General features: G+C 41.9%; 3 protein-coding genes across 7 annotated transcripts; 1 reads left to right on the top strand and 2 right to left on the bottom strand.

The window, feature by feature from the left end:
• Positions 1-187: 187 nt before the first annotated feature.
• On the bottom strand, positions 188-10,939 carry gramd1c (GRAM domain containing 1c). Of its 4 annotated transcripts, none has more exons than XM_080489721.1 (18): positions 10,741-10,939; positions 10,077-10,191; positions 9,251-9,374; positions 8,007-8,107; positions 7,551-7,646; positions 7,377-7,457; positions 5,372-5,490; positions 5,128-5,284; positions 4,878-5,037; positions 4,649-4,795; positions 4,426-4,544; positions 4,174-4,316; positions 3,995-4,098; positions 3,663-3,851; positions 2,923-2,989; positions 2,696-2,815; positions 2,255-2,360; positions 188-1,785 (listed from the first exon to the last, which is right to left on the bottom strand). In XM_080489721.1, the coding sequence occupies exons 2-18, from the start codon at positions 10,173-10,175 to the stop codon at positions 1,717-1,719; spliced, it is 2,001 nt and encodes a 666-aa protein (XP_080345847.1). In that variant the 5' UTR covers positions 10,176-10,191; positions 10,741-10,939; the 3' UTR covers positions 188-1,716. The 4 variants fall into 4 exon arrangements, with proteins under 4 accessions (XP_080345847.1, XP_080345849.1, XP_080345850.1 ...); XM_080489723.1 differs by having other exon boundaries at positions 3,681-3,851; positions 10,741-10,935; XM_080489724.1 differs by lacking the exon at positions 10,741-10,939 and having other exon boundaries at positions 3,681-3,851; positions 10,077-10,267.
• Positions 10,940-12,575: 1,636 nt separating this feature from the next.
• atp6v1ab (ATPase H+ transporting V1 subunit Ab) lies at positions 12,576-20,773 on the bottom strand. The gene is made up of 15 exons (XM_080489727.1): positions 20,673-20,773; positions 18,539-18,642; positions 17,236-17,364; positions 16,761-16,975; positions 16,534-16,671; positions 16,295-16,446; positions 16,016-16,178; positions 15,510-15,618; positions 15,008-15,130; positions 14,529-14,643; positions 14,374-14,437; positions 14,084-14,287; positions 13,890-13,984; positions 13,579-13,750; positions 12,576-13,373 (listed from the first exon to the last, which is right to left on the bottom strand). The coding sequence occupies exons 2-15, from the start codon at positions 18,618-18,620 to the stop codon at positions 13,281-13,283; spliced, it is 1,854 nt and encodes a 617-aa protein (XP_080345853.1). The 5' UTR covers positions 18,621-18,642; positions 20,673-20,773; the 3' UTR covers positions 12,576-13,280.
• A 1,602-nt stretch (positions 20,774-22,375) lies between these two features.
• naa50 (N-alpha-acetyltransferase 50, NatE catalytic subunit) lies at positions 22,376-27,261 on the top strand. 2 transcript variants are annotated; one of them, XM_080489053.1, is made up of 5 exons: positions 22,376-22,595; positions 24,492-24,628; positions 25,206-25,325; positions 25,441-25,507; positions 25,637-27,261. In XM_080489053.1, exons 1-5 carry the CDS (start codon positions 22,588-22,590, stop codon positions 25,812-25,814), a joined length of 510 nt encoding a protein of 169 aa, XP_080345179.1. In that variant the 5' UTR covers positions 22,376-22,587; the 3' UTR covers positions 25,815-27,261. The 2 variants fall into 2 exon arrangements, with proteins under 2 accessions (XP_080345179.1, XP_080345180.1); XM_080489054.1 differs by having other exon boundaries at positions 22,408-22,595; positions 24,495-24,628.
• Positions 27,262-27,573: the final 312 nt, after the last annotated feature.

A 27,573-nucleotide genomic window follows, 5' to 3' on the forward strand; every position in this document is an offset into this window, starting at 1 on the left:
AAACTGCAACATATTCTTCAATGTCAGTGATTGCATGTGGGTTTAAAAAAAAAAAAAAACTTTGCCAAAAGAGTAGATAATCTGTTCTTCCCCATAATAACACATCTTTTATCCAACGAGCTTGCTTCGGCGTCAGCGTTCAGATTAGTTTACTAATGAAGCAGAGTAATTTATAATACATTTATTTACAATTAATTCAGCTGGAAGACGCTTTCTTTTTATTAATCTTTCCATCCAAGCTTATTGTAGCTGAATGCAGGGTACAACCTGGACAGTTCACCCACCAGTCCATCATGGAGCAAAGAGAAAATAGCCACATACACTCAGATTCACACCTATGAGCAATTTAGGGTGGCAGCAATTGTATATTTCTGGGCTGTACAAGGGAATCAGAGTACCAGTAGGAAAACCCATTTACACACAGGAGGAACAATCACTCAGTAGGCAAACTTGAAACAGGGACATTGTAATTACACTGCTGTACTGTACATTCATTTTGGCATTACTTTAAAAGTACTTCAGTAGAAATATGTTTCTACCACAGAATGACCAGGAATGTGGTGTTGATCAATAATTCAAGACATCCCCTGTAGTGTTGAATTTCACCTGCGACATCTGTACCACGTAGTCTTACATCTTTCTCGCAGCGAACCTCCCACAGACAACCTAAACATGTCAACTTGTAGAATAATTAACTTGCTAAATTGTACTTTCAGTGTGCAGGAACACTGGATATGAAAAGAAATTGGTGCATATCAACTATAATCGTGAAATAAATTTGGAAAAGTAAGCCATTAACTTAGAAATATATAGTTTATTAAAACGTTTTAAAATATTGCATTGTACAAAACAGCAATCGGTAATAAACATGGTCCAGTTCACAGATTTCATTTAGTATGTACACAAAATGAGGTAAAGACAGATGAAGAAAATTGTGCATTTCGTGTTAACTTCAAGCAACATTTTGTAAACATCCAACGAAGTTTAAGGAAACTAATTATACATACTATGAAATCAAAACTTGCATCGAGCTTTGAGAACACAGTACTGGCCCTGCATTCTCCAGGAAAATATCCCCACCATGTAAAGTATTTAAACTCAGATCTGTTTGTACATTTGTTAATGTGGCTTAGTGCAAGAAAACCTAAAAGTTAAAAATAACCAAATCGTGACACATTAGTAGACGATAGTCCGCCATATCAATGTTTGACCCGAGTCACTTACAGCTCAGGAGGAAACCGAAATTGAATGCGAGTGAGTAGTTTAGGCTGTAGGTTGAGTATCTGCTGTACACAAGAACAACTGCAGCTTACGTCAAGTGGACAATTTCTGATGAGTACGCAAACTTGAAACCCGGAATTCTGAATAATTCACAAGACTTGTGTGAAAAAAGGGTGAATTTTGGAACTAATTTCTCAATATATATTTTTCTACAGGTAAGTTAATTTTGTGGCACCAAGCGCTTCAAAATATATTAGTAATGATGGAAGGGGTTTGTCAAACCATGACATGACACAGCAGTCAGTCTGCAGCTTTGAAAACATCCTGGCACCCAACACCTCTCCCTAAGGCTTTAAGACAAGGAACCCCTGGCAACACGTGGTCGGTGACCTGGGGATGTTTACACGGCCTCGTCTGTGGACACCAGAGATTTCCTCTGAGGCAGCTCTTTGCCACGGTACCCGTTTCTCCATGGGGCCGGCATCTCTGGTTGCGTCACTGCGTTTCTCCGGTTTGATTGGTCAAAGCAAAGTTCTGCTGCAGCACCATCAGAGACTTGCGGAGCTGCGAGGAGAAGAACTCAATCAGCACCTTGAACACCTGCGTCAGGCTATCACAAAGTACAGCTGTGAACCTCAAACAGAACTTTTTCACTACAATTGTATTCCCAATATTTCAGTAGTTTTCAAAGTATTATGCAGGAGATCTGTACATGATCTTTTAGACCATAAAAGGCCTGCTAACGCTGCAAGTGAGGTAACTTTGAATAAAGGCAAGTTATTCATGGTTTTCAAAAATATATCTGGCATTATGTCGGGGTTTCGTGTATCAGCCACTCGCTTACAGGGTCACCACAGTAGATTATGTGACCCAAATTTTCTACACCGGATGGCCTTTCTGATGCATCTGAGCTTTTGGAATGGCACCAGAAGTAGAAAGTGCCCTTCTGATGTCTGGTTACAAACTAGCCTGAGAGCAGTTACTAGTTAAGGGTAATATTTGACCATATGCATTCCCACGCAAAGTATCCTACCTGTTCTAGTAGTTTGATGGAGTCCTGTAGCACAGTTTTTAAGAGCTGCATCTCCTCTCTGGTCCTGAGCCCTGGTATCGGCTTGGGGCTATACTCCTGGGCAAAGCTGTCCAAACAGAAAAGGGCAATTATTTTTTAAATCACATTTGTCTCACGCAGTCAGCAAAGCAAACAGGAACGAGCAATCGAAATGAAACGTAAAGAAGCCTCTGATGCAAGATGGCACTTACATAAGCACATTGAGGGTGACAAACAGGCGGTTTGAGCACCGTGAGTCATACGAACAAGAACTCTCTTGTATGTGGGCTGCTTAAAGACCACCAACAGAAAGAGGTAGTCGAAAAGAAGCACTTTTTCTCCCTGCCCGCCCACGCCAAGTATTTCAGAGCAATTATACCTGCTCAGAAATATGCAGATTACACAGCAGAAGAGGCAACTGACCTGGCCTCGCTCCTCTCTCTCAGACGATGCTTCGTGCTCAGGTACATGCGGTGGGCAACATCCTCCATGGCCCACAGCTTAACAAACAGGCCCAGATTCAGCAATGTCAGAAACAGCAGACTAAATGGAAGAAGAAGGGGGGGGGGGGGGGGGAAGCCAGAAACGTTTGAGAGTCTAAAAGCAAAATTGGCATCATTACACAGTAACATTTTACACTGCGAACTTACATCACACTCATCGCAGCCACTATCGTCGTGATGTTCCACCTGTATGGGCCCTTCATTTCCATATGGTCTGAAATGCAGAGACATTTCTTATTTATTTATTTATTTTTAAATCATGCTGGCAGATTAGAAAACAATAGCAGGTTTGTCCAAAAACAAAATCATGCAACATTTTACTTGTCACAAGACATTTCCTTCCAGTGACGCGCAACATTTCACAACAGGCAGAAAATTTGAACGTTGTAGTTTTCTGGGCATGTGACCCAATACGACTACTCAGACAAAGTGGCTTAAGGCTCCCACACACCGATACTAAACCACTGTTCTAGTAGCGTTTATGTGCAGGGAAATAGTTTCCTATGGGAGTGACCTGAAAATTGTGTGCGACCGTTTTGGAATCACTCCACTCATCACGTGTTCCTGCAGCAATTTTTTCTCACTGATTGTTAATGGCTGTGGAGCAAGATGCGCTTGTAAAATTTCTAACGCTGTCAGAAAATAATCTCAGCGTGTCTGCTGTATAAATGCGACGACGACCAATAGCAAACTGCCTCCCACTGCACAACACCACAGATTGAAAGTCACGATCAAAGATATCGGCACGATTACCCATTGTACATTTGGGACAGACAAAAATCATCTTTAAATAGTTTAGCCTTGGGAAGGTTTGTTGCGGCAGTATCGGCTGGTATTTTAACTTCAAAGATCACAGCTCAAAATAAAAACCATGTCTTTAAAGTCACCATGAAAGCTATCAGTACCCAGGCCGGCATCCCGGTGCAGTTCAGAGTCTGGTCCATACGGCTTGATGGGCTTTATGTGCTCCGGCATCGTGCGGCTGAACGTCCTCCGCCTCCTGCGCAGACCACCCATCTTCCCTGTGTCGCCTCCTCCTTGGTTGAGCTCTGCCTCCTCTTCCAGCAGCTCTGCCTCTGTAAAGCAACGCCGCATGTTCACAAAAATTAGACGGGAAACAACAAAAGCTCCCATTTTTACACATTCAGAGATATTACAGCACACCACTGCTTTGTTTTGTGTGTTGGACATAACGGTCATTATCGAGGCTTCTACCCACCGAGCTGTTTGAAATATTCTTCTATGCCACTCCAGGAGTTTTTGGTGATGAAGGACTTGACCAGGCCCCATGGCTGCTTGTTGTACTTCACGTCAGTGTACACCCTGGTGGCAGAGCGAGACTTTTAAATTCCATTCAAAGATCTCAGACTCAGATCCTTTGATTGAACTGTAGTTTACCTCAGTCTGCATTTCCGCTTCGAGTTGCTTATGATGTAGTACCGGTTTTGAGTGTAGAAGTAATCGTGATAGGGGACATCGTGAGTGTACACCTCCGAGTCCACCAGGTAATAATGACCATCCCTGGATTCTTTGTACAGCGTCTGAGAGGTAATATAAGTGTAAATAATGAGCATGCAATAATTCACACAAAAGCAGTTTGCACGGATCCATTCAGGCGCGATCGCACCATTCACACTGAAGTAAACATACCTGGTTCTCTGTCGCAGTGGAGAACTTCCCAACCAAAGGGTTGGTGATGGTTATTGTGTAGTTCAGATTTCGCTTCATGTGTCCAGAAGCATCTTTTTGCCAACCAGTGAAGCTGCAATCTGATAATGAAGGGGGGGGACATGTGAATATTTCATGTTGTAGCTTATAGTGGTAGGGTAAAAGTAAAAAAAAAAATTGGTTTTGATTAAGAACTGGAGCTTACTCGTCATCTTACGGACGTTCATAAACCTGCGTATGAAGCTGGACTCCGTGAAGAGCAGCTCAAACATTTTGTTTGCGCTGACGTGGAAAACTTTGTTTAGATACAGTCGACCTGATGCTTGGTGGGACGCGTCGACGCGGTCGTCCACTGAAGAGGGAAAAGGAAGATATTAAACCATAGGCAATCTAAAAGGCACGGGCTTCAGCACGCCTGGGTTGGGTCTAGTCACCTTCTTCAACGCTTTCGGAGCCGCTTTGTTCAGAACCATTATTCTCATTGGCGTTCAGGTCAAGAGACTGGTTGGAGCGCTTGGAAATGCGTTCTGGGGCGAAGCGGTCCGGTGCAGGAAGAGGACTGCGTCGCATAGATGGGGTGCGGAGAAAGTCTGTCTGATTAGAGAAAAAAATAAAGAAATACAGGAATTAGAAAATGACTTTCATATCCACTTGTCAAACCTAGAATCATATGAGCATTAGTACCCCGTTGCCTGGGCTCAGTGAGCCAAACGGAGAAGGCAGTTCTTCCCCTTGAGGTGTCGAGGTCTCTACAGGTACTTGCTCCGGCGCTGTGATGCGAAGGGAGGGGGGCCGCTCCATTTTCCCCTGATTATCATCACCGGCCAGCTTTGCCGTCAGGCTGCAATGTAAACAAGCGACGTTAAAGGACAAACCTTTACATTTTGTGCAGCGTTTGGACTGAAGTGCAGGTGCGAGCACATTTCACCTGGTCTGCATGTTTGATTCTGATGACATCTGCAAGTTCTCCATCTCTTCATGGCTTAGACCCAAATCATTCCCATAATGCTGCTTAACCATCTGCCAAAACTCACTGCTGGTCAGAGACTAAAAGTAGAAGAACAGAAATGTTACAAACAAAATCCTCCTTCTCTTGCGCAATCAGAGATTCCCTTCTGGCAAATAAAAACGTGTTTGCACATGTCAATAAAGTTGCCTCACTATCTGAATTAGCAGGTAACCTGGAAACATGCGACCAACACAGTATAATTTACAGCCTTATCTCCATTGGTGACAAACATTCTGCAAACTGGATTGTCTCCGTTTTACCGTTTGGATACGCGTGTCCGTGGTAAAAACCCTTGACAGCTCAGTCTTGGGAACATTAAAAGAAAAAAAATATATATATTTGCACTATATAGCCATGTAGACTGAAACTGTTCAAAGGAATTAAACAGGACATGCATTAGAACCTAATTTCATTCCCCTCATTTAACAAAAAAAGTGCAAAAATGGAAACATTCCATAGTAAATAAAGCCAGTCAGCCATGTGGGAGCGCGCACAGTCAGCGCCCCCCCCCCTAAAAGCGACGGTAGGTTTCAGCAGGCTTTACTTACGTGTCTGTATGGACTTATCCCGACAAACTGCGAGTTTAAACCGGCTGTCAAGAGTCAAATCTGCAACCTGGACGCACTTCTTTCAGGAAGTCCTGGATCTGAACTGACTTTGGGGGCGTAAAGACGCACCGCCCAAAGATTGTCACCGATAAAAGGTAAACAGAAGCCTGTTTTACTGCCCGTCGAAGTTCAAGTTTATCGTCGGATCAGAGCTTCTTTGTTTTGTTACAATTCTTGTGATACTTCGCGCTAAGTTTTAGAAGCGGCTCGTCGATGCAAATGAGCCGGATTGGCCACACCTGTGGAGGTCAATGAACTCCGGTGTGTTCCTGCAGGTGTTTGTGATCGCGGTGGATCCCTGCAGACCTGCTACTGTGGGAAGGCTGCCATAGTGCCAGGACACAGAAATAGTCCAGCGTATGCTGTGATCAAGTTACAGAGGTTAAAGTCCAAACTTCAGCTGATTTCACCCTCTTGCACATCAGTGCCTTAAAGCATGGTTTTCAGAAATCCCCACTCAATACATCACTAAGCCACGTACCAAAAGAAATGTGTGTATGGATTATTTGTTGTGATAATGCTTCTTACCTACAAGTTGTGTACCACCAGAATACCATCTTACTTTCATTTCGCATCGGTGGTACGAGCAGCTGAGCAGAATGTGTGGGGTGGCGCCCACAGGTTAAATCAGCCAAATCTTATCTTCCAATGCCAAACAGCATTTCTTGGTTGTCGACTTGCTTTGCGTATTGAATGACTCGTAGCTCAAGAAATAAGCCTTATTAGAAATTTAGTTTACTAATAAAACTTAGCAAATTATTCTGTAGTTTGTTTTCATCCAATAGAAGCGATTATTTTATTAATCTAACATTTTTGTTTTTAAACCAATATTTCAGCTCAGTGTGAACCACATGTTAGTTCAGTTTTTTTAGCAGATAAACTTTACCAAACAGTCTGTGGAACAGTAGACATGAGCTGGTCTGCTAGACTCGTGAGCAAAGCTGCACCTGGTGCATATCTTTACCCTACATGCACTAGTAGAACAGTCTGGTCAGGGCAGTATAATATGCACTCTGGACCTTTTAGGTAAGCGCTCCTCAACAGGGTAAAGTCACAGACCTGCTGGTGGTCTGGGGGGATTCACAGATAGCAATGAGTATGTCATAACAGCAGTCTGTTCTCTTAAAGGTCATTTGTGATATAAGGGAAAGAGCCGTTCACAAATCTTTAGTCATGTTTTTTTCTTTTTGACACTGATGACTAAGTTATGAAGCTGGGACCTTTGTTGATCCTGCCTGTGCATAAATAATCCAGACTTAATCTATACAAGGTTCTTATCTTATCTGCAGATGGTAGAATGTGGAGCTGGGCCTTACATTGTCCATCAGTGTGTTTTGCCACATGCGGAAAATGCCCTGGTAACTTTTCTCTCTTGCTGCAAAGGAGGTGAAGAAGAACTGTGTGGGTGGGGGGGTAAAAAAACACAAGTAAATAAACAGCACACGGAAGAACATGTAAAATAAATTGAGATTCCAATGCTGCACAAATACCTTCTCCGCATCTGTGCAAATCTGGATGGCGTTTGGAATGAGGCGAGCCGTTTTCTCTCTGGTCATCGATTTGACGTCACCAAGAATCAGCATGATCTACACATGATGGTAAAATGTTACATTAGTGCACACAGGCAGATAAGCAAGTGTAAAGGAAATCACGGTCTGAGATCAGTCTGCACATGGGAATCGTTTTGTGATGAAATCTTGCAGTGAACTAATCAGCCCTTCTGTGAGCGTCTAACTGTTGCACACTGTTGGAAGCATTAGGCTTGCAGGTGTGCTAATGTTTCCCAAGTAAGCATTTTTCACTTTGCAGAGTTAATTGTGTTTAATTTGTTGGCTTTTTTAAAAAAAAATTTTATTATGTTGCTTTGTCTGCATGCATTTGTGGTTGTTGGGGCGTACAGAGTGCGCTCCTACAGTGTGCACCCTCCACCCTCACAGCTTCATTACCTTCGTACCCCTGAACACATTGCTGTAGAAGCAGACCCAGTTCTCCGACAGGTAGAGGCGCCCCTGAAGGAGTATGTCCCGCTGGAGGGCGCACGGATAATCTGAGGAAAAACACACAGTACCTCTGAAACGCGTACACCATCCGTGTAACACAAAGGATTTACAGCTATTTTAAAGATACTAGATACTGTTGGTTTTCTGCTGTAATGAGTTAAAGTGTTATAAGCTCTGTGGTTGATGAATGAAGTTGAACAACAATGGTGTCTAAATGTTTTCTTTTTTTTTACAGAAACACAAATTACTTCTTGAACATGATCAAGATCAAATTCCTTAAACTGCCATAAAGCAATGTTTTTATTTTTACCCCAGACTGAAAAAGCCTCCAGTATTGTGTCTATTCTGCTGAAACAATTTAACTGAAAAAGTAAATGTTAAAGACATCCATTTTCCAAATGCATTGTTATAGAGCAGTGTAAATGGAGAGGGACATCATGACCCTTGTTCCTTCTATAACGCCTCAGTGGAGCCATGAATACATTAATGAGCCATAACATTACAACCTAATATACCTAATATACAATGCTAATATACCGTTTGCTGCAAAAACAGCTCTGACCCCTCAAAAAAGATAAACCTGTGACGGCACGTCCATAGACCCACATGTAACAATAAGCCTTGGTTACCCATGATCTTGTTATCGGTTTAATTTTGTCTCTTGCCAAATTGTCAGATCTTTCCAGTTGTCCATCTTCCCTGCTCGTGAACGTTTCACTTCCTGCCTGATATGTCCTACTGGAGGTACAGTCAGTGGTCATGACCTTCTGGCCAATTTGTATACATTGAAATTGAGCCTTGATGCAAATATTTCTATTGCAGGCAACTACCAAATCTTTATGCAAGTACTAAAGTATTTTACTCATCTTTAGAAAAATCCAGTCAATATTTAAGTCACAGACTAGAAGTGCCTCTTGAAGTAAATGATAAAAGAAATTGCTTTAAAAAGTACAAAGTAAATATCTTCATTCTTTACAATAAGACCTACTTTTCATAGAAATGTATTCATCATATACAAAGGTTTGAGTATCTAATGGAACTGTTCAGTTTGCAAGATTAAAATAAAGGTTATTAGTCATTTGTATCCAGGATTCACTGTGGCAGAATTTCTATTTTCTTATATGGGACATTAAATGACTCAATATGAGCAGTTTCATCTTTCATTATAATGAGTAGCCTTTATAACCCACCCACTATGAGTCTTTCTGAATCAGGCACCTCCTTGAACAACCTCTTAAACTCATCAAGCCGCAGTTTGTAGTATGGCAGAGAAGCTTGAGGCGCCACCAGACACACTCCTTGAAAATCAGAGTTCTGAAAGAGACAATGTGAGCATTAACTTGAAGGAATTGGAGGGGAAGAAATGTAAGACGTCATGGTGACAAAACACTCAGGACAAACTTTCCTTCTCCAGAGCTGCTAAAAACAATGCTGAAGTATTAGTCTGAATTATTTACAAAAACACGACCACAAATGTCAGACACTGACACCAAAATGTTTAGTGGTTGCTAGTGCTCCATGCTCAGAGGCTGGTGTTCAGGTGACCAAACTAATTTAAAAACGTTGATCTGCAAACACAGACTCAAGCCCTGTTGCACGTCTTTACCTCAGCAGGCAACTACCAAACAAGACGAGGCAAAACGCTGAAAGCCAGATAAAGAACAAGCTGATGTAAAAGTGACTCAACACCTCCAATCAATTATAAGTGGCATAACATACATTTTGCACGAGGGCTCCTTTAATACTAAATCTACAAAACCGTTTTGCTTTAGGGTGAATCCTAATCTATCTGCAAATATTGTTGAACGTGTTTTTAGAAAACAAACATCATCGTTGGCCTTTAAGCTTTGCATCAATCACAACCTCAACATGACGTAATGAAGTGAACCACAAGAGGGCAGTAAAATGTGCTCCATTTTATTATTTCCAAGCTTCACATGCAGTGTGACAGAAACTAGGCCTCAACGAAAAAGCAGCAGCAGTTGCGGTTTGAGAGAACTCGGATATTTTCCTCACGTTTTCTTCATCGGTGCTCCCCCCGGTGTCTGCCACGGACGTAGTTTCATCTGTAATGTCATCGCTGCCCACTCCTGACCGGTTGGATACCTGGTCCATGTCTTGTGCTGGTGGACTGCTCAGATAAACAAGAACAACAGGTATCAGCGGTTCGAGCTCTGATCGACGCCGTCTCTTGAAGATTTTAATCAAACTTCAGACTTTTGGCTGGAGTCAAGAGTGACTGGAAAGTCTGGATCAACACACTGGAGCCATTATCACTGCAGCAGAACAGGTTTAACTGGGGAGCGACAGCGAGGATATGTAATGCCAGTACGCACAAGCCTCCGAGAACTCGTTGTTTCCTCGTGTGCTTCTTTTTCGTAGGTTAAAAAAAAGTTACAATAGTCCACCCAAAGATGTGGGTTGCGATTTTGATTTGATTTGATTTTTTTTTTTTTTTGCAACGACGCAGAAAACCAATCCTTTTTGTCAGTTGTTAAAGGCTCACTCGACTGATAAAATCTGATTTGAATGCCAAACAGTTTCAAACAAAGTGGAGTTGATACGTTAGAATCAGATACGTGAAGCCGGCAGACGAACAAACGGTTGCTTTTTCTTTTTCTTTTTTTTTATACCAGGAGCGCAGCGCGCGCGCTTCAGCTGCTGTCAATCACTTACTTACTTGACTCGGAGTGGACCCAGGGTTTCTGCCTGGCCTGGGCTGTCGAGTTAAAAAAATGAATAAATAAATAAATAATGTTACATTCACAAAAGCCGAGAAAGCAGCAGCAGCAGCAGCGTGTCCCGAGGAGCGCTCGAGCTGAATTCACGCGCGCGTCGCTCGTCCTTGCTGCAGGTGCATCTCATTTGGCCGGGCAGGTGAAATTACCTGCTGGGAGTTGTCAGACACCTTGGTGACGCTCATTGGTCTTCATTCGCCTCAGAAGTGACCTCTCCCTTCATCTGTATTTAGGATCAATTTGAAAGAATATTTTCGTGCTTCTGTTTCATTATATTTTAAGTGGAAACTTGTGTTTTTGTGCTCCCCGGATTCCTTTTCACAAATTGTGATGCTGCGAAAGTATCGATTTTTTACAAAATTGGTGATAGTGGCGATAATTATATCTCAGGCAAAAAGAAAAATGATGAAAGATCTGATCTTGTGAAATATTTTAATAGTTTGAGAACCTGTCTATCGGATCGAAATACTGTGGATTCAGTTATGGGAAAAATAAAAGATGTATACTTTTGCCGATGATTAACCTCCAGTGGAATAAAATAAAACCGAACAAAGCATTGTTTCCCATCACTTTCTGGCTCCTGCCTGCTTATAAAAAGCAGTGGGATATCTGACTCTGAGTCATGTCTCAGATGAGGTGTTTATAGCGCCACTAAATAAGCTTTTTTCTTTTTCCTTCAGCACTTCTGTCTTTCAGCAAAGGCTGGAATGAACCGACTCTTCTTAACAAATTTAAGATAAAAAATAAAGTCAAAAAAGAAATATTTAAAATTCGGTTTTGACCTGCAATTATTTACCTGAAAATCTCACATGTTTGTATTCCATCTCTTTATGGAAAACAGCAGACGCAAATGGTTTTAAATAGCTCCACTTTCAGTGACGCCTCCTGAGGTTAATTGATGACCCTAAAATTGCCCCTGAATGTGAGTATATGTTGTATTTTGCTTTTTTTGTAACGCCTGCTCTGCCTTCACTTCAATTAGCTGGGATCAGCTTCAGTGCCTGCGACCCTGGACTGGATAAAGTGTGGGTAGAAGTCTGATGCATTCACAAGTCTTTATTTGGTTCACTTGCACACGCCGCTTTCATAAACGTGTTTATGTTTTGCCAAATTTATGCATTTCTTTAGGATATTTTTTAAACTGGAAATGGAGCAATGAGGAGAATATTGAGCTATAGGAAGGACGGTTGTGCTAATTATCATATGTGTATTATTTCTGATAAATACAGCTGTTAGGCCACTTTTCTTCTACAAACCCGTTCATATTCCCAGTTAGTGCACCTGATTACCGCATTATTTAAAAATTAAAGCAATTGCAATTGGCAGTATCTATGTTTAAGAATACATCTGATTAGTTCATCAAGTAATATTTCCTGTACATTGTAGAACACCATGGAGTTAAAACATTCAGTATGCATATATTTGTAACTCCTGTGTCCTGTTAGGTAAGACATTAAATGTAATGGTTTTACTTATGTACTTTTAGAAAAGTGAAGTTTTATACCAGTGAGATTTGAATGCTTCTCCAACTATTAATGGATTAAAATCATTACAATATACACTTCCAAAAACGTTAATCACTATTTATCAACACAAGATCTATATTTAGCTGTCCTTTAACTTTAACTAAGAATAGTTACTGAGGTCAACAAAAGTATTATTATGTTAATACATTCCAAGTGGAGGAGAGTTCAGAGCATGAGCAAAATGCAGAGAGACCAGTTCAACAGCACGGACTGCATAATCAAAAACAATGAAGTCAAACAGTGAAACACAAACAGTTTTTTTTTTCCCCACGTTTTACTTCTTTGGGAGTCACATGATGAAAGTTTTGGACAGCGGCGAGTCAGGAGTCCCGACTCTTACACATTCACACAGCAAAGTACACAGCACTGCACAGCGTGAAACACATCCATTTAAAAAAAACGAAAGAAAAAAACAACAAAGCCTTTACGTCAAAATGCTGGCAATAAATAGAATGATCTTATTAAATTTATATTCAATACTCTTCTGTACAGATGGTCTGTGAATTACAATACATCAACTGAACAACCCTCTTCAGGAAGAGCAACACAGCTACACACAGAAATCATGTAAACAGAGTAAAGGAAGAAACGGGGATAAGAGATCCTGCTTACATACACACAATGAACTCGCACACACATCATCAGTGACCATGCAGAGGATCCAGAGCAGGCCTATATGAGGCAACCAACGATAATGAATACAGTACATCTTCCTCTTTTCCCTCCACATGAAGTTACACACACACACACACACACACACACACACACACACACACACACACACACACACACACACACACACACACACACACACACACACACACACACACACACACACACACACACACGAGCACAGGAGAACACACACAGCTTCCAGGAATACAAGGAGGTGGAATGTGATTCTGCAGTGGAGGGGTCAGAGGTGAAATCAGGAACGATTTTGAGGGGGGGCGAGCTCATTCCTCCAATGTGCGGAAGCCGTTCTGCATGTCCTCCAGCAGCTGTGCGTACTCCGCCTTTATCTTCCCCTCGCCGTCCTTCACTGGGTCCTGCACAGACACGGATCAGGCAGCTCAAGGCAACGTCTATGATCCATTCAGCATGCGCTCCGGTACAATTTTTACAATTAGAACAACACAAGGGACTTCCATAGACCCTGGTCCTGTTAAGATGCCAAATTCAGTAATGTCCATGCAGTCCAATACAAATGTATTTAGAATCTCTTGTCATTCATTACTATGATACTTTACACACCTTGAATTTCATGGAGCTGATCCTGTAGAGGATATCCCCCATGTGCTCCTTGATCATGGCCCATGTGATCTTATTGTCGCTCTGAGCTGTGGTCTCCACTGCGTGCCGTGCCAGGTCATAGAAAGCAATTGTGTTGGAGAGAATGCCCACCGTCTTGTAGAAAGGACAGAACCTAGGAAGATAAAGTCAAAGGAAAGTAAATAATCACATCTTTAAAGGCTTTGACATCAGATGTGTTTGCATGGAAAGAGTTCAGCGGTGGAGTTTCACTTATTCTCTATATTAACGGGGAGTATAGGTTATAAGGTTACCTGTCATAAGGAGTGTAACCGTTCTGCTGCAGAAAGTCGTCTTTGAGGAGCTTGGCCACTTCCAGAGTGATTTTATCAGTTTCTGCAAGTGAAGCCTGTCAAAGGAAAAAGATCACATTATTCATTTATTCATGAAGAGCTGACAAGAGTATGTGACAGATAAAACCACTGCGCCGTCTTCGTGCTGAATTCACCTTTCCGACCAGCTGCACAATCTCAGCCAGGTCCTCCTCCTCCTGCAGGATCTCCTTCGCCTTAGTACGAAGGGGCACAAACTCGGGGAAATGCTTATCGTAGTATTCGTCCAGGGCGCGGGTGTATTTGCTGTAGCTGATGAGCCAGTTGACGGAGGGGAAATGCTTCCTCTGAGCAAGCTTCTTATCCAATCCCCAGAACACCTGAGAAAGGACGCACCAGGCACATAAGGTTAGGTGATAATCTGCTTCATCAAATGTGACAGTGGCATCAGAGTTGTAATATTTACCTGAACAATACCAAGTGTGGCTGAAGTAACAGGATCAGAGAAGTCGCCACCAGGAGGTGACACACTGAGGAAACAACAAATAGAAGCTCATTGAGGCTTCACTGCAAAGATATGCAGAGTAATGTCTCCATCTAGTGATAAGAGGCTGTACTCACGCTCCTACAATACTGACACTGCCCTCCCGCTCAGGGTTGCCCAGGCACTTCACTCTGCCTGCACGCTCGTAGAAGGAGGCGAGCCGGGCGCCCAGGTATGCAGGGTAACCACTGTCTGAGAGCAGATGCAGAAAGAGTCATTGATTTGATTTTAAATCAAGTGACAGAACTGACTAACATCTCCCCTACTCACAATAGATCCATGCAAAAAAAAACAGAATTGAGTTCGGCTGTTTAACCGTCTGTCTCACTTTTTTGCGCATAAAATTCTGAATCCAGTAACTGAGGAAAGAAATGCTTACATTTCATGACATTGAGAGAAATAATGTTACTACTACTAAACTAATTATATTCAGATGAAACTATTCATCATAATTGTAATTCAGTGGTGGCTTGTAACCAAAAGTGTGCTGGTCGAATCACACCACTGTGAGCAAAGCCTCGGTCTTCTTACGATCACCAAGAAACTGTAAACTTACCGGCAGGCATCTCAGCCAGACGGCCAGAAATCTCCCTGAGAGCCTCGGCCCAACGTGAGGTGGAGTCGGCCATCATGCTCACGTTGTATCCCATGTCCCTGAAGTACTCAGACAGTGTGATTCCTGCCAAAACACAGGAAGGGAGAACGCGATTACTTGTGTGAGCAAATCCGAAATAATCATAAGGGGAAAGCATGAATCATTCCTTAAGCCAGGTATAGACAGTATGGTTTTCTAAATGTTTTTGTAACACTTCACACACTGTACTAATAAACTGTAGGTGTTGTAAGGCTGAATGTGATCAGACTCAACTTGCACAGTCGAATTTGACTTTATGCACTGACAGTACAAGTGGAAAAAGTAGTCCAATCTCATGTCCTGCAGGGAAGCAAAACTGGCTTCACGCAGAAGATGAAACACAACTTTGACGTCGGGCTCAAAACCACACAGTTGATGCGCAGTGCTATGCACAGCATTGCGTAACTCTTATGGCTGAACCTACCTGTGTAGATGGAGGCCTCTCTGGCAGCGACAGGCATGTTGGAGGTGTTGGCCACCAGAGCTGTCCTCTTCATGATGCTCTCAGTCTTTCCATCCACCTCCATAGTCAGCTGTTGAAATGCCAAAGACACTTTTTTTTCTTTCCTCAATGCACTTAAAAATGACGGCAGACATCAGATATATTGTCAAAAGTGCAACTTTATTGCTGTGATTGTCCTCAGACGCAAAATGCATATAAACAATCCCAAAATAAAAAGTAAATGAGGCTCGGTCATTCAATATATCAAGCTTTAACCCAGGTTTAAGCAAAAGTGCCACAGCAACTACAGAAACCCACAAGGAATGGTGGAACGGAACGCGAAAAATGCTGACAAACTTGAATTTGTTTTTAGCTACAAATTCTATAAATCGATTAAATCGATTTTTTGCCCAGCCCTGATAGAAATGATTTGAAAAAAGCCAGACCACTGTTGAATCTGCTTTGAAGTACGGCAAGCTGTCACCCACCTCTGGGAAATCTCGCAGTACTTCTGACATCTCGTTCCCACGCTCCCCGCAGCCAACGTAGATGATGACATCACTGTTGGAGTATTTGGACAGGGACTGGGAGATGACAGTCTTACCACAGCCAAAAGCTCCGGGGATGGCTGTGGTTCCTCCTTGCACACATCTTCACACAGACATTTGAGAATTAAAAACAACAACAACAACAACAACAACAAAAAAGATCAGCAAAGTTGTTTTTTAATGTCTTGAGATAAAACTTGTGGATGATGTGAAACTTACGGGAAAAGGGCGTCCAGCACCCTCTGCCCAGTCAGCAGCGGGTGATTGGCCGGCAGTTTTTCTGTGACGGGCCTCACTTGTCTGACAGGCCACACCTGCACCATGGTGAACTTCTCCTTCACACCCTCAAACTCCAGCTCCATCACCACATCCTGAAACACAAGACACACAGCATCAACACAAAACAACGGTTCCTCGGCGAAGCACCACTGTGTCAGGGGGCGGAGCTTCAGACTCACCGAGATGTCGTAGTTTCCAGGTGGAGCCACGTAGGTGACCGTGCCTCTGTTTTTGGGAGGCAACATGATCTTGTGCCTGATGAGGGAGTTCTCAAACACAAAGCCATAGATGTCGCCGCCTGTGATGTGACTCCCAGCCTAGCAGTGAAAACAAAGGGGACACAGAGACAACTCAGCTGGGAAGTGAAGACACGAGGAAGGTTGTAAGTGTTGCACACGCTCATTACCCGCAGGCTCTTGCTGGGAGAAAACTCCCACTTGAGGTCTCGGTTGAGGGCTCCAATGTTCACTCCTCTAGGGATGTAGATGCTTTGTGTGAGGTCATTGATGTCCTTGAGGGGTCGCTGGATACCGTCAAAGATGGACCCCATGATTCCTGGGCCCAGCTCAACAGAGAGAGGCTTCCCTGTCCGCAGCACGGGATCCCCCACCGACACACCGGCTGAACTCAAACTCAGGAAAAAAATACACTCACATCTCGACAAGAGCTCAGAATTTTAAGAGTAAAGAACCTTGGACACTTTATCTATCCACTTTTATACTAAAATTGACTCTTAATAACCATGACACCCACAAAAAAAAAAAAAAAAAAATCCTTCTTTGCGCAGCTAACTCTTTCATTAAAAGTAACCTGAAAAACTGGAAACCGGCCCTTTAATGGCAGCCATTAAACAGCCAGACAGAGCAGAACAGTCAGGATACACGTCTCCTCGTAGACCTGAATGGTGGCCATGTCTCCCTCCAGCCTGATGATCTCTCCCACCAGCTCACTGTGGCCGACACGCACCAGCTCATACATGGCTGCTCCGGCCATGGCCGTCGCGGTCACCACTAAAAACACAAACAAGACAGAACATTGACACTGATTTCATTGTATCAACCATATTTGACAGGTGTGGATCTCGTTGTTTGCAGAAGTGATAGTAGACCTGTGATATTTCTATTACCTTACATTAGTTTCACATAAGAACTCAACATCGATAATAATCATGAAAGTCATTATTCTAAAAAAAAATGTTTAAATAAAAGTGTGCCTTGTGGTGTAGTATTGCTGTGAATTACTTCCCAAACATGGACAAGGAAAACAAGAGAGCTGTCTGCAGATATGACTAATAGAATAATCATCTATCATGTTTAGAAACCAAAAGCAGTTAATGTAACTAACAATCTCTGTGCAGAAATATAGTTTTGCATTTTCCAAACTGTTTGAAATTAAAAAAGGAGTCAAAATCCTCAAGTTGAACGCAGACAAAACGAGATACTTGAGGGAATTGCTTCACAATAACTGCTATAAAGCTGCCCAGTTGTGACTTGATAAAATCACAACTAATTGTCTAGGAATCATATTCTAAATCTTCAGACACCAATCCTTGAAATATTAGGTTAGCGTGATAGTATGAAGTACATTCTGTCATACATAATCCTTGTATTTCAGGAATTGGTTTAAAACATGAAAAAGTCTATATTGTCTGTGTATGACAACGGTCATACACAGATTTTCATGGTGGACAAACATTTTGATTTGGATTTTTGGTGCTATTCTTTCCTTCCAAGGCCGACGAACCAGTTCAATAGTTTAAAGAATTTAAGGACTTGTGATCTTACTTAAACTTAAAATCAAAAATGATTGCTCCATATTCATGAGTTATGTTTTAAATGCAATGTGCAGAAAGAGGAAGTGGTGAAAACAATCGTCTCACAGCAAGTATAATCCCTGGTTTGAGTCCAGTTTCAGGGCCTTTCGGTGCACAGTTTACAAGTTCTCCTTGTACTTGTGTTTTCTTCCTCCAACTGTCCAAAATCATGAGTTTTTGATGAACCGATGACACTAGATTGTCGGTCGGTGCGACTGTGATAACGTGTAATCATTAGTCTGTGTTTTTCATGTGTTGGACTGTCGACCTGCTCGTACCCGACCTTTGCTCAGCTGTGGTATTCAAAAGAAACGGATGCAGGAAGTGTTTTGTAAATGAGACCCTTATTGTGTTTGGACATGAATCCCAACCTGGTCCAGAGACTCCATGGACATATCCAAACTGGCTCTCTCGCTCCTCATCCCTGACCTTAGGCAGCTTGGACAAGTCCATCTTCACAGGTTTATTAGTCCCACTGCAAGAAAAAAGCAGAAGAATGAGCGCTGCATAAAACCACGGAGAACATCATCGCCTCTTTAGTCGAGGAATTGAATGGAAGCTATAAAATCCACTGGCGTAAGAATGTTTTCATTACTGAAGTCCTACAGTCAAAGTACTATTTGGCTGTAACTGTATTGGCAACGTGCGACTGGCACCTCGTGTGGTAACCGTGGTAAAATCAAGGAAAGGAATACGGCAACGTCACAGCTCACGACTCATTTTTCAGCGTTTCCAGAAATCCACCCCCTTCGTCTCGGCTGCACACCTCAGGACCACTACTACAGTCAATATGACGTGTCGGGGGCACATTAGATGGGAATCCTGTGTTCTCCCTGCATATGTATGTGCATGTCCATCTAAATAACATCTTTTTTTTTCAAATGCAGTCAGAACAGTTTCCAATTTGTGCATCATGTCGTTTCTTCATTGAAACTTATAATACACATGCTTCACACTATTTCACTCCACCAATGCAGCAGTCCCACACATGCACACACAATAGCCGTCTTCAGTCGTGACATAAATCCATCCCCACAGAGATCTGACTGCAGGTGCTCTGCACACATGATTGGTTTCATCTGCAATATCCTGTATGCACCAGCCTCGGTGGATGAAATCAACATCCTCATAACATTTTATTTTTGCACCCCCTGATTCTCTCTCTCACAAACACACACACACAATCACACACTCCATCGTGTCCTTTTCTTGCCCTTCTCACTGTTGTGCAGATCTTCCTGTTCACGCGGGGCTGATTCACCCATCTGTGAAGGAATAATAAAGCAGCGCCTCCTGCAGGTCACTGCTTGTATTACAAGAATAATACCTGAAAAATTTGGAACTATCTTAAACTAGCTTAAAGTACACAAGCTTTCTGTTGGCTTTATTATGTGGGTTTAACCTCTCAGCCCCGAAAGCTATAACAGTGATTAGTGGGAGTGTCTGTGGGGTGATAAGGTGCACAGTCTAATTATACTCTTCACAACCCAACAACATAAGAGCCACTAAACAGTCTCCTGTTACAGCTGCATGAATCATATTTGTTACAGAGTCCAACACAAAGCTTGTATAGCATTCCAAGAGATGAAACAACTCCACCATTCACATCTTACAGAAAAAAAGAGTGATGGACAAAGGCTTTACCAGATGTGACACTTGATCATATGATCAGGCCACATGACTGGCTGGCTCTATGAGTCTCTTTAGAGAAGTGGAAAAAAGCATGGTGCAAAACTGGGAAGTACAAATTATGACTGTATGAGGAAACTGGGGTTAATCTCTCATAGTCTGGGATAAAAAAAAGATACTGAAAATAATGTACATATTTATTACACTATTGACCTTACCTGTGGGAAACAGCATATGCATATTATCTATATTTTAAGTTAGGACCTAAGATAGAGCTGGCTTGTTCATATAGGAACCGCAGGGTGAACACACAGATATGATGAGGCTCAGAAATGTTACATGTAAGTGATATGATCACAAAACCTCCTGTCACACCAATGCTAATTGCAAACTCATTGAAGGCGTCACTCAGTTTGTAGTGTTTGTAAAATAGAACGCCACTCTAATGTTGGTATAGATTTAAAGGCAAACAGTCTGCAGATGATGTGTAATGAGCTCTGCAGGGATCTGAGCATTGAAGCTGACTTCAATCATCTTCTGTTGACAGTTTTTTTTAACAGTTCACAGCTGGCTTTATTGACACAGCAAGGAGTGTGTAAAATTCGACTGATCCATCCAAAATACACACGATGCTCCTCTACAGTCGACCCCACGGTGTCTCCACTGATAAAAGATGCGTGTGTGCTTCGCTATCATGGAAATAAAAACCAACATCTGGTCTCTCGGCCTGCCTGAATTCTGCTGCCTCCGCGGCTTTTTGCGCATCGAGGGGGCAGCCACATATGTCTCATTGCGAGAAAACAGTAAAACAACACGTTAGATTAACAAAGACGAGACTGATCGGCACGAACGACGTTTAGAAAATGTCACATTTACCGTCTGGTTGTGAAGTGTCCGGTTAGTGTCTTTCCTGGAGAGAGAAACGTTTGGTGCTGCGGAGCGTGACAGCAGTCAGAGATCAGCTGACTTCATTCACTGGCTGCTTGGTTTTACTGCGGAATCCCTGCAACTGACGCCATTTTGGATCCGCCCAGGAGCCACGGCAGAGCTCTTCAAGCGACAAGCGCCAAGGCTGTATTTGAATTGAACAAAAATAATTTGTATTAAATAACGTTGCATCCATATTCTGATTCTTTTTGATTTTAATAAAAAAATACATTAAAAAAATTCAAATTCCAAACTATGTTAATTGTCAAAACTGCTATTCCAAATCAATATTAGAAAATGTAATTTACATACAAATTTGCACAACATTTATTCCTTATACAGAGTTCCTAAAGTAACATCGACAAATAATCACTTGTTAGATTAATTTATATACAGTTGTGATGTGTAATAGTGGAAAATGGAACAATAAAAGTAATAAGTAATAATAAGCAAATACACTTGTGGGTTCTTTCCTCATATGTTGAACTGTTATGAGGCCGTGCTTTCAATCAGAGTCAACTAAAAGTAGTTTTAATATACACAGAACTTTTTACACTTAGATGGCTCACTTTTTAAAGTCTTCTTTTAATTAGTTTCATAACACAATATTCACCCAGTCTTTTGTCATCATCACCATCATCATCATCATCATCATTTTTGTGGACTCTATTTGTAACTGTAGCTGCAAGTGAACTCTAAGAATTGTTGTAATGTGTGAGTGTGAGTAAGTAGTGGTAGAAAAGGTTTTGTATAAAATTCCACGTCAGTCATTGTCATGTGAGGGCAAGGATAGAACATGGTCACTTCATCAGTAGTTAAATAATTATGCCACTGATGTTACAGTAGATATATATATAACGTAGATATATATATATAACGTACTCATCTGTAAATATAATTTTCACTTATGCATGTCTGCATAGTAGCTCATAAAAGTTTTTATAAATTGTATGAGAAGTCATTATTGAATAGTGAAATGCATATGCACATATTCAGTCTAACATAATTAGGTAGAATAACAATAATATCACTAATGTTACAAATTAGAAAGTATGATAGCAGATGCAAAATGTTGTCAGCACAAGTGAATAAAACAAGACTCGACTCTGACATAATTCAAAAGAATGAGTAGTCTATGATATAATGACGGCATTGTATCATAGACTACTCATTCTTCAGAGATAATATAATAGCATATCTGGCACAACCAAAGCTGAAAATTGCTATCTTGTACAGTTGGTCAGAATGTATTTTGCATCTCTCAGTGTGTCATCATCAGAAGAGAAGGCATACATATGGATAATTACACCCCACAAGTGACTTCAAAGGTTGCCTGTGTGAAGTACAAAACTTACAGTATTTACATACAGTATATAATGTACTTATATACATCCACATAGAACTACAATATAACACATGTATCTCGTTTTACATGTCTTAAAAGGGGTCGGAAGTAGTAAAACAGAATGAGAAGAAAGAAGTGATTCTGTATTTTGAAAGTAGAAAACCAGAGATTTTAAATAACGTGCTCCGAGCAGGTTGCAACCTGTCAGTCCAGACCCAGGTCATACAGTTCCCAATGAGCACCGCGGCGATTGCAGCCTGTCAGTCCAGAACCCGGTCTCCCCCTGCTCCAAAGGCACCTGAGCGACACTGCGCATGCGCGGGTCAGGGTTCACAGCCTCTCTACACAGCCGTGGAAGGAGTGTGGCGGCTAAGCTAACTGCTACCAGCGCAGCTAGCTACATGTGGAGGGTAACACGGGAGGCATCCCCGACCCTAACTCTGTCAAAATCCCCACTTTCTACCCAGAACAACTCCAAAGTTCAGCCTCATCGAAAATAAGGGATAATATCTTTTTAAAATGAAAGGGTGAGTGTGAGATTTTGAGTCACGTATAACGTAGTTTAGCCCGAGTAAAGTTTTTCATGTCTTTTTTTTCTACAAGGGGAGGCGGGGAGAGGCGGTGAGGCTAGCTAGCCTACCGGGCTACTTTTATTCAGCTGTTGGGGAGAAATATTAGTGACACCTCCGTGGCTCCCATGTGCCTGTCACGGATGTTCCCGTTTACATAAGCCGCTTGTCTGCTCGTCGGTATCGCGGAGGCTAAGCTAACGAGCTAGCCGCTTCTTGGGAGCTGAGTCAGTAAAGCTAAGCTAAGCAGACAATCCCTGGATCCCCATCGACTCATATTTGCTTTCTTTATGAGAACTCAGTCTGTGTAACGTCGCTGTGATTCTTTCAAATGAACCCGGCAGATAAGCACAGTCGGGGAATGCCTTGAGAGAAAGTTGCCGCTTGAACGTGGAACTAAAGTTTGGACATGGTGCCAGCTCGCTCGGTGTAACTTGAGCTGTCAAAAAGTGGCACAGTGCAAGTGAAGCCTCACCTCTCCACTGACACACCACAGGACAAGTTACACGAGTGTGATAAACTCAGTCGATATTCGGGTTGTTTGGTGAGATTTCACAGATTATACCGAACACCCCCGGTGAGCAAACACGTGACCGACAGCTGTATTTGGACGTGCGGTGGTCCTATAAATACCTCCGTGAACCCTCATCGAGGCAAAGTGCGGTGTTGTGTTTAGGTCACATAGCTTTCACACACTTACAGCCACTTCGTTAGTAACACTTGCATAATCTATGAAAGTGCTGCTATCTTCACGAGGATCAGAATGTTTGGTTTTGCTTTCGATCATCAGCACCACTGCAAAGTTTAACCCGAGCGTGTTGATAAATTAAAACCTCTAAAACTATTTGTGGCAGAAGCATTATAGTAGATCACTATATATCAATAAAGATTGATTTGATCGCATTAAATTGTACAAATCTTATCTAATCACGTTGCAGATGAGTGGACAGTCGTGATTGTGTTGCTGAGTGGAATATGTAACCCCTGTTTTTGTTTCTTTTGTCATCCTATTAATTTTCTAATTTAATATAGGATCATATAATCCTAAATTTTATGGCGTTGGCATGTTGAAAATTTAAGTTTATACTTCATCTGCAAACTTTACTTTTTCATTTCACTCTCATAATGACTAGATTCTAGAATATTGAAAACTCGATAAACATTGATCTCAATGTGATCCGTCACATTTGTGTGATTGTTGATAATTTGATTCCTTCAGTGTGTTAATGATACTGAAGCCATAAGTGCTATTTTAACCGGAGAAGTGTGATTGGATGTTACCACTTCAGAGTTGTTACCTTTCTGTTTTATATCACATACTGAGCTCTAGAACACTGTCCAGAATCATGGTTATTGATTATTGACATTTCGATGTGATGTTCCTTATACTTAATTATTAAGCTTTGTCATTTTCAAGCAATGTCAGACTAAATGTTTTGATTATTTTTTTCTCTCGTTGTGGTAGTAACAGTTTTTAACGTCTCTGAACATGTCAACTGTTAATATTAAAAGATTTGTCATGCCTATGTCTTGTACGAATCTTAAATATTATCTGTAACATTCTGCAGTTGTGTGCTGCTTGTAGACGTTGATTGTGCTGAAGGTTACACCTTTTTACTGTCAAGGCAAGGCCAATTTATTTATAGAGCACCATTCAACACACAAGGCAATTCACAGTGCTTTACAAAGAAATAAAAGACTGTCAGTCAAAAATTTCTTTTACATTTTCAGCAGTCATTTCCACCATAAAATGTATTATCAGTTTTCTTTTCTTTTTTTTTTTCATTGCGCCTCACTGAGCCTTGAACATGACAATTTGTTTTCAGCTATTTGATCGTTTTGCTCTTGTTCCAGTAGCCGGATCGAGCTGGGGGACGTTACGCCCCACAACATCAAGCAGCTGAAACGCCTGAACCAGGTCATCTTCCCCGTCAGCTACAATGACAAGTTTTACAAAGATGTACTGGAAGTCGGAGAGCTTGCGAAGCTAGGTAAGAAAGAAGCCAAATCAAAACGCCCAAACAAGTCACACATTTTGCTAATTTTTCATTCTGAACATTTTATATTACTTTGGTCCTGATAGGACGATACTATCATCATGAATCAGTCCGAATAAATGTGGAGATTAAAAAGACGTAATTGTTTCCCCTCATGAATTCCACGCATTGGCTATAGAAGTAATCCACGGCCTATTGTAGATCTAATCAGATTATGTGGAAACCCTTAAATGCCCCTGCCCTTTGCAGTCTGGCAGTCAATACTCAACCCGTTGTATAAGAGCAGTTCACTACTCCCATTGTCATCGAACGATGTTCCTCCCTCAGAGGAACCTGACTGCAGGACCCAATTCATCATTTCATTGAGAATCAAATGTCAATATCGACGTGTCCAGTTTAGTTGTTGGACGTTTTCTTTCTGAGTATTTATACAAAAGTTTGTCTTCACAATCCTGGCCTAAAGGGGTTGAATCTTTCTTTACTCTGGTTGGGCTTGACTATAACGCCGCATAGTGACGCCCTGTTTGGTGGCGTTGTTCTGGCGTTAACGGCGTTTCTTCATTTGTTGTAGCGTACTTCAATGACATTGCAGTCGGGGCGGTGTGCTGCAGAGTGGACCACTCCCAGAACCAGAAGAGACTCTACATCATGACACTCGGCTGTCTAGCACCCTACCGTAGACTTGGAATTGGTATGGAGCTCTGTTTTGTTTGTTTTTTTAAAAAGATGCTCCAGTACATTTGTTGTTGAGTTTTTCTGTTTAACTTTGCTGATGTGTTTTTTTGTTTTTTTGTTGTTTTTTTCAGGCACAAAGATGCTAAATCACGTGCTTAACATCTGTGAGAAGGATGGCACTTTTGACAATATTTACCTGTAAGTATATATTAATGTAGCCTGCATAAACTAGCTATTTTTAGCATGAAGTCTCCCAAGTTGTGTCGAAAGCTTTTATCAACTGAACAACTTTCTTTTTTCTTTTTTTTTCCTTTACATTCTCCGCAGTCATGTGCAGATCAGCAACGAATCGGCCATTGACTTTTACCAGAAGTTTGGCTTTGAGATCATTGAAACAAAAAAGAATTACTACAAGAGGATAGAGCCCGCAGACGCCCACGTGTTGCAGAAGAGCCTGCGCAGTCCGTGTGCACCCCCCAGCGGCGAGCTTCAGAAGTCCGAGTAGGGGCACGGTGTTTGGAAAAGAGCGCCGACCCGCCCGCCTCCACAGAAACAGAACTGTGACAAAAGCCCCCGGGTCGACCATCCAACACTTTCTCCAAAGGACGCTAAAAAGAGAAAACTAATTTCTAAGTATAAAAAAAAAAAAAAAAATGGCTGCATTCTTTTTGCAAAGGCGTCCCCTTTTGCATCTTCTGTTGCTCCCCGTTCCTCGTTCAGTTTATTGAAAATGACGAAAAAGAAAAGAAGAAAAAAAGCTCGATATCCAAAAGTGCTCCGATCGACAACGTTGCCAACTTCAGACAGTTTTAACATGGTGGAGGGGGAGACTGTGGTGGTTTTCAAATCACACCGTTTGTGTTTGAATTGTTTATTTTGTTCTTGTTTTGCAGTTTTCTAAATCTAATGGGGGGCACACCTATTCTATTGAGCAAAGGAAAACACTTGGTTTGAAGTGGTTAGAGTGTTAGAAAGACCATCACTGACACACACACACACACACACACACACACACACACACACACACACACACACACACACACACACACACACACACACACACACACACACACACACACACCAGACACACAGTCCCAGCTGGTCAGTTTGGAGTGATACTTGGGAGTTATGTGGCACGAACGCAACTCTTCTTTCCTCACCTCCTGAACCCTGGGATTACAGGAAACCAGGCTGACCAGTATGTCGATCATGCCGGGAGGGGAAAGCAGAAATGTTTCCCCTTCGGCACAGGCGTGAGGAAAAGTGAACGGTGTTGAAGTGGTGGGACCACTCCACCTCTTAATCTCTGAATAACTTAATTTTCCAGCCTGTTAATTTAATTCCCCCTCAACTGTTCTGTTATTTTAATTAGGTTTTTTTTTTTATATTGAGATGGCAAATGGTTCAGAGGTTCTCCTGGGTTTACCATGAAGAGCGAGGCTATAAAGGAATTGGGGAACTAAACGATGTATCACTGGACTGAATGTGTTTCCAAGTAGGACACTCCGCACGGTCACTGTGAGAGATGTCATTAACAGCAGATTTGGCTTGATTGTAATTGGATTTGGGCATTATACTCAATCATTAATGAAGGTGTGTGGGGATAGGTGTCTCAAAACACTCCTGTTTTCAGAAACAATCTCTCAAACATCTCTGGCAACTGATGTAGCCATCTTGCAACAATGGTCGTCTCAAACGTCCCGACTTCAGGTGAGCTTCTGTTGTTACGCCTCGATTGGACTTTAAAGCTCATCCGATGGTTTGGAAGTTTGAGTACGATCTCTTTTACAATGTATTACCCAGATGAAGCTCTGACCCCTCTGCATGCAAGGAGAGTTGTGTCCTCTCCATTGTAGAATACGCATGTTTTCCTTTCTTTGAAGAATTTATCTTTTCTGGAGCTCTATATTGTAAGACTTTTTGACGTCTAAATAAAGGAATTACTATTTGCAGTAAGGGTTTTTTCTGATTGTCCTTTTGTATTTTGTTAAAATACAACCATCAGGAGAAATTAATTGGGACGCATTCACTGTGTATGATACTGTGCGACATACATTTTTAGCATCATTGGTCGTACACTCGCCCCTGAATAATTCTCGAGTCACGATGGGCTGAAGACTCACGAATCTGCAATCCTATTGGCCCTTGTTCGCACGTGAGCCCTCCCCTTTGTGCGTTGGGTTAGGTGTCTCTAGATCGTTTTTGCTGCGCTCCAACATGCACCCTGAGCAGTAGCTTAGGCGACTATTTGACCAACTCTACGC

The sequence above is a fragment of the Lipophrys pholis genome, assembly GCF_963383615.2.
Source record: "Lipophrys pholis genome assembly, chromosome: 20".
Classification (NCBI taxonomy): Eukaryota; Metazoa; Chordata; class Actinopteri; order Blenniiformes; family Blenniidae; genus Lipophrys; species Lipophrys pholis.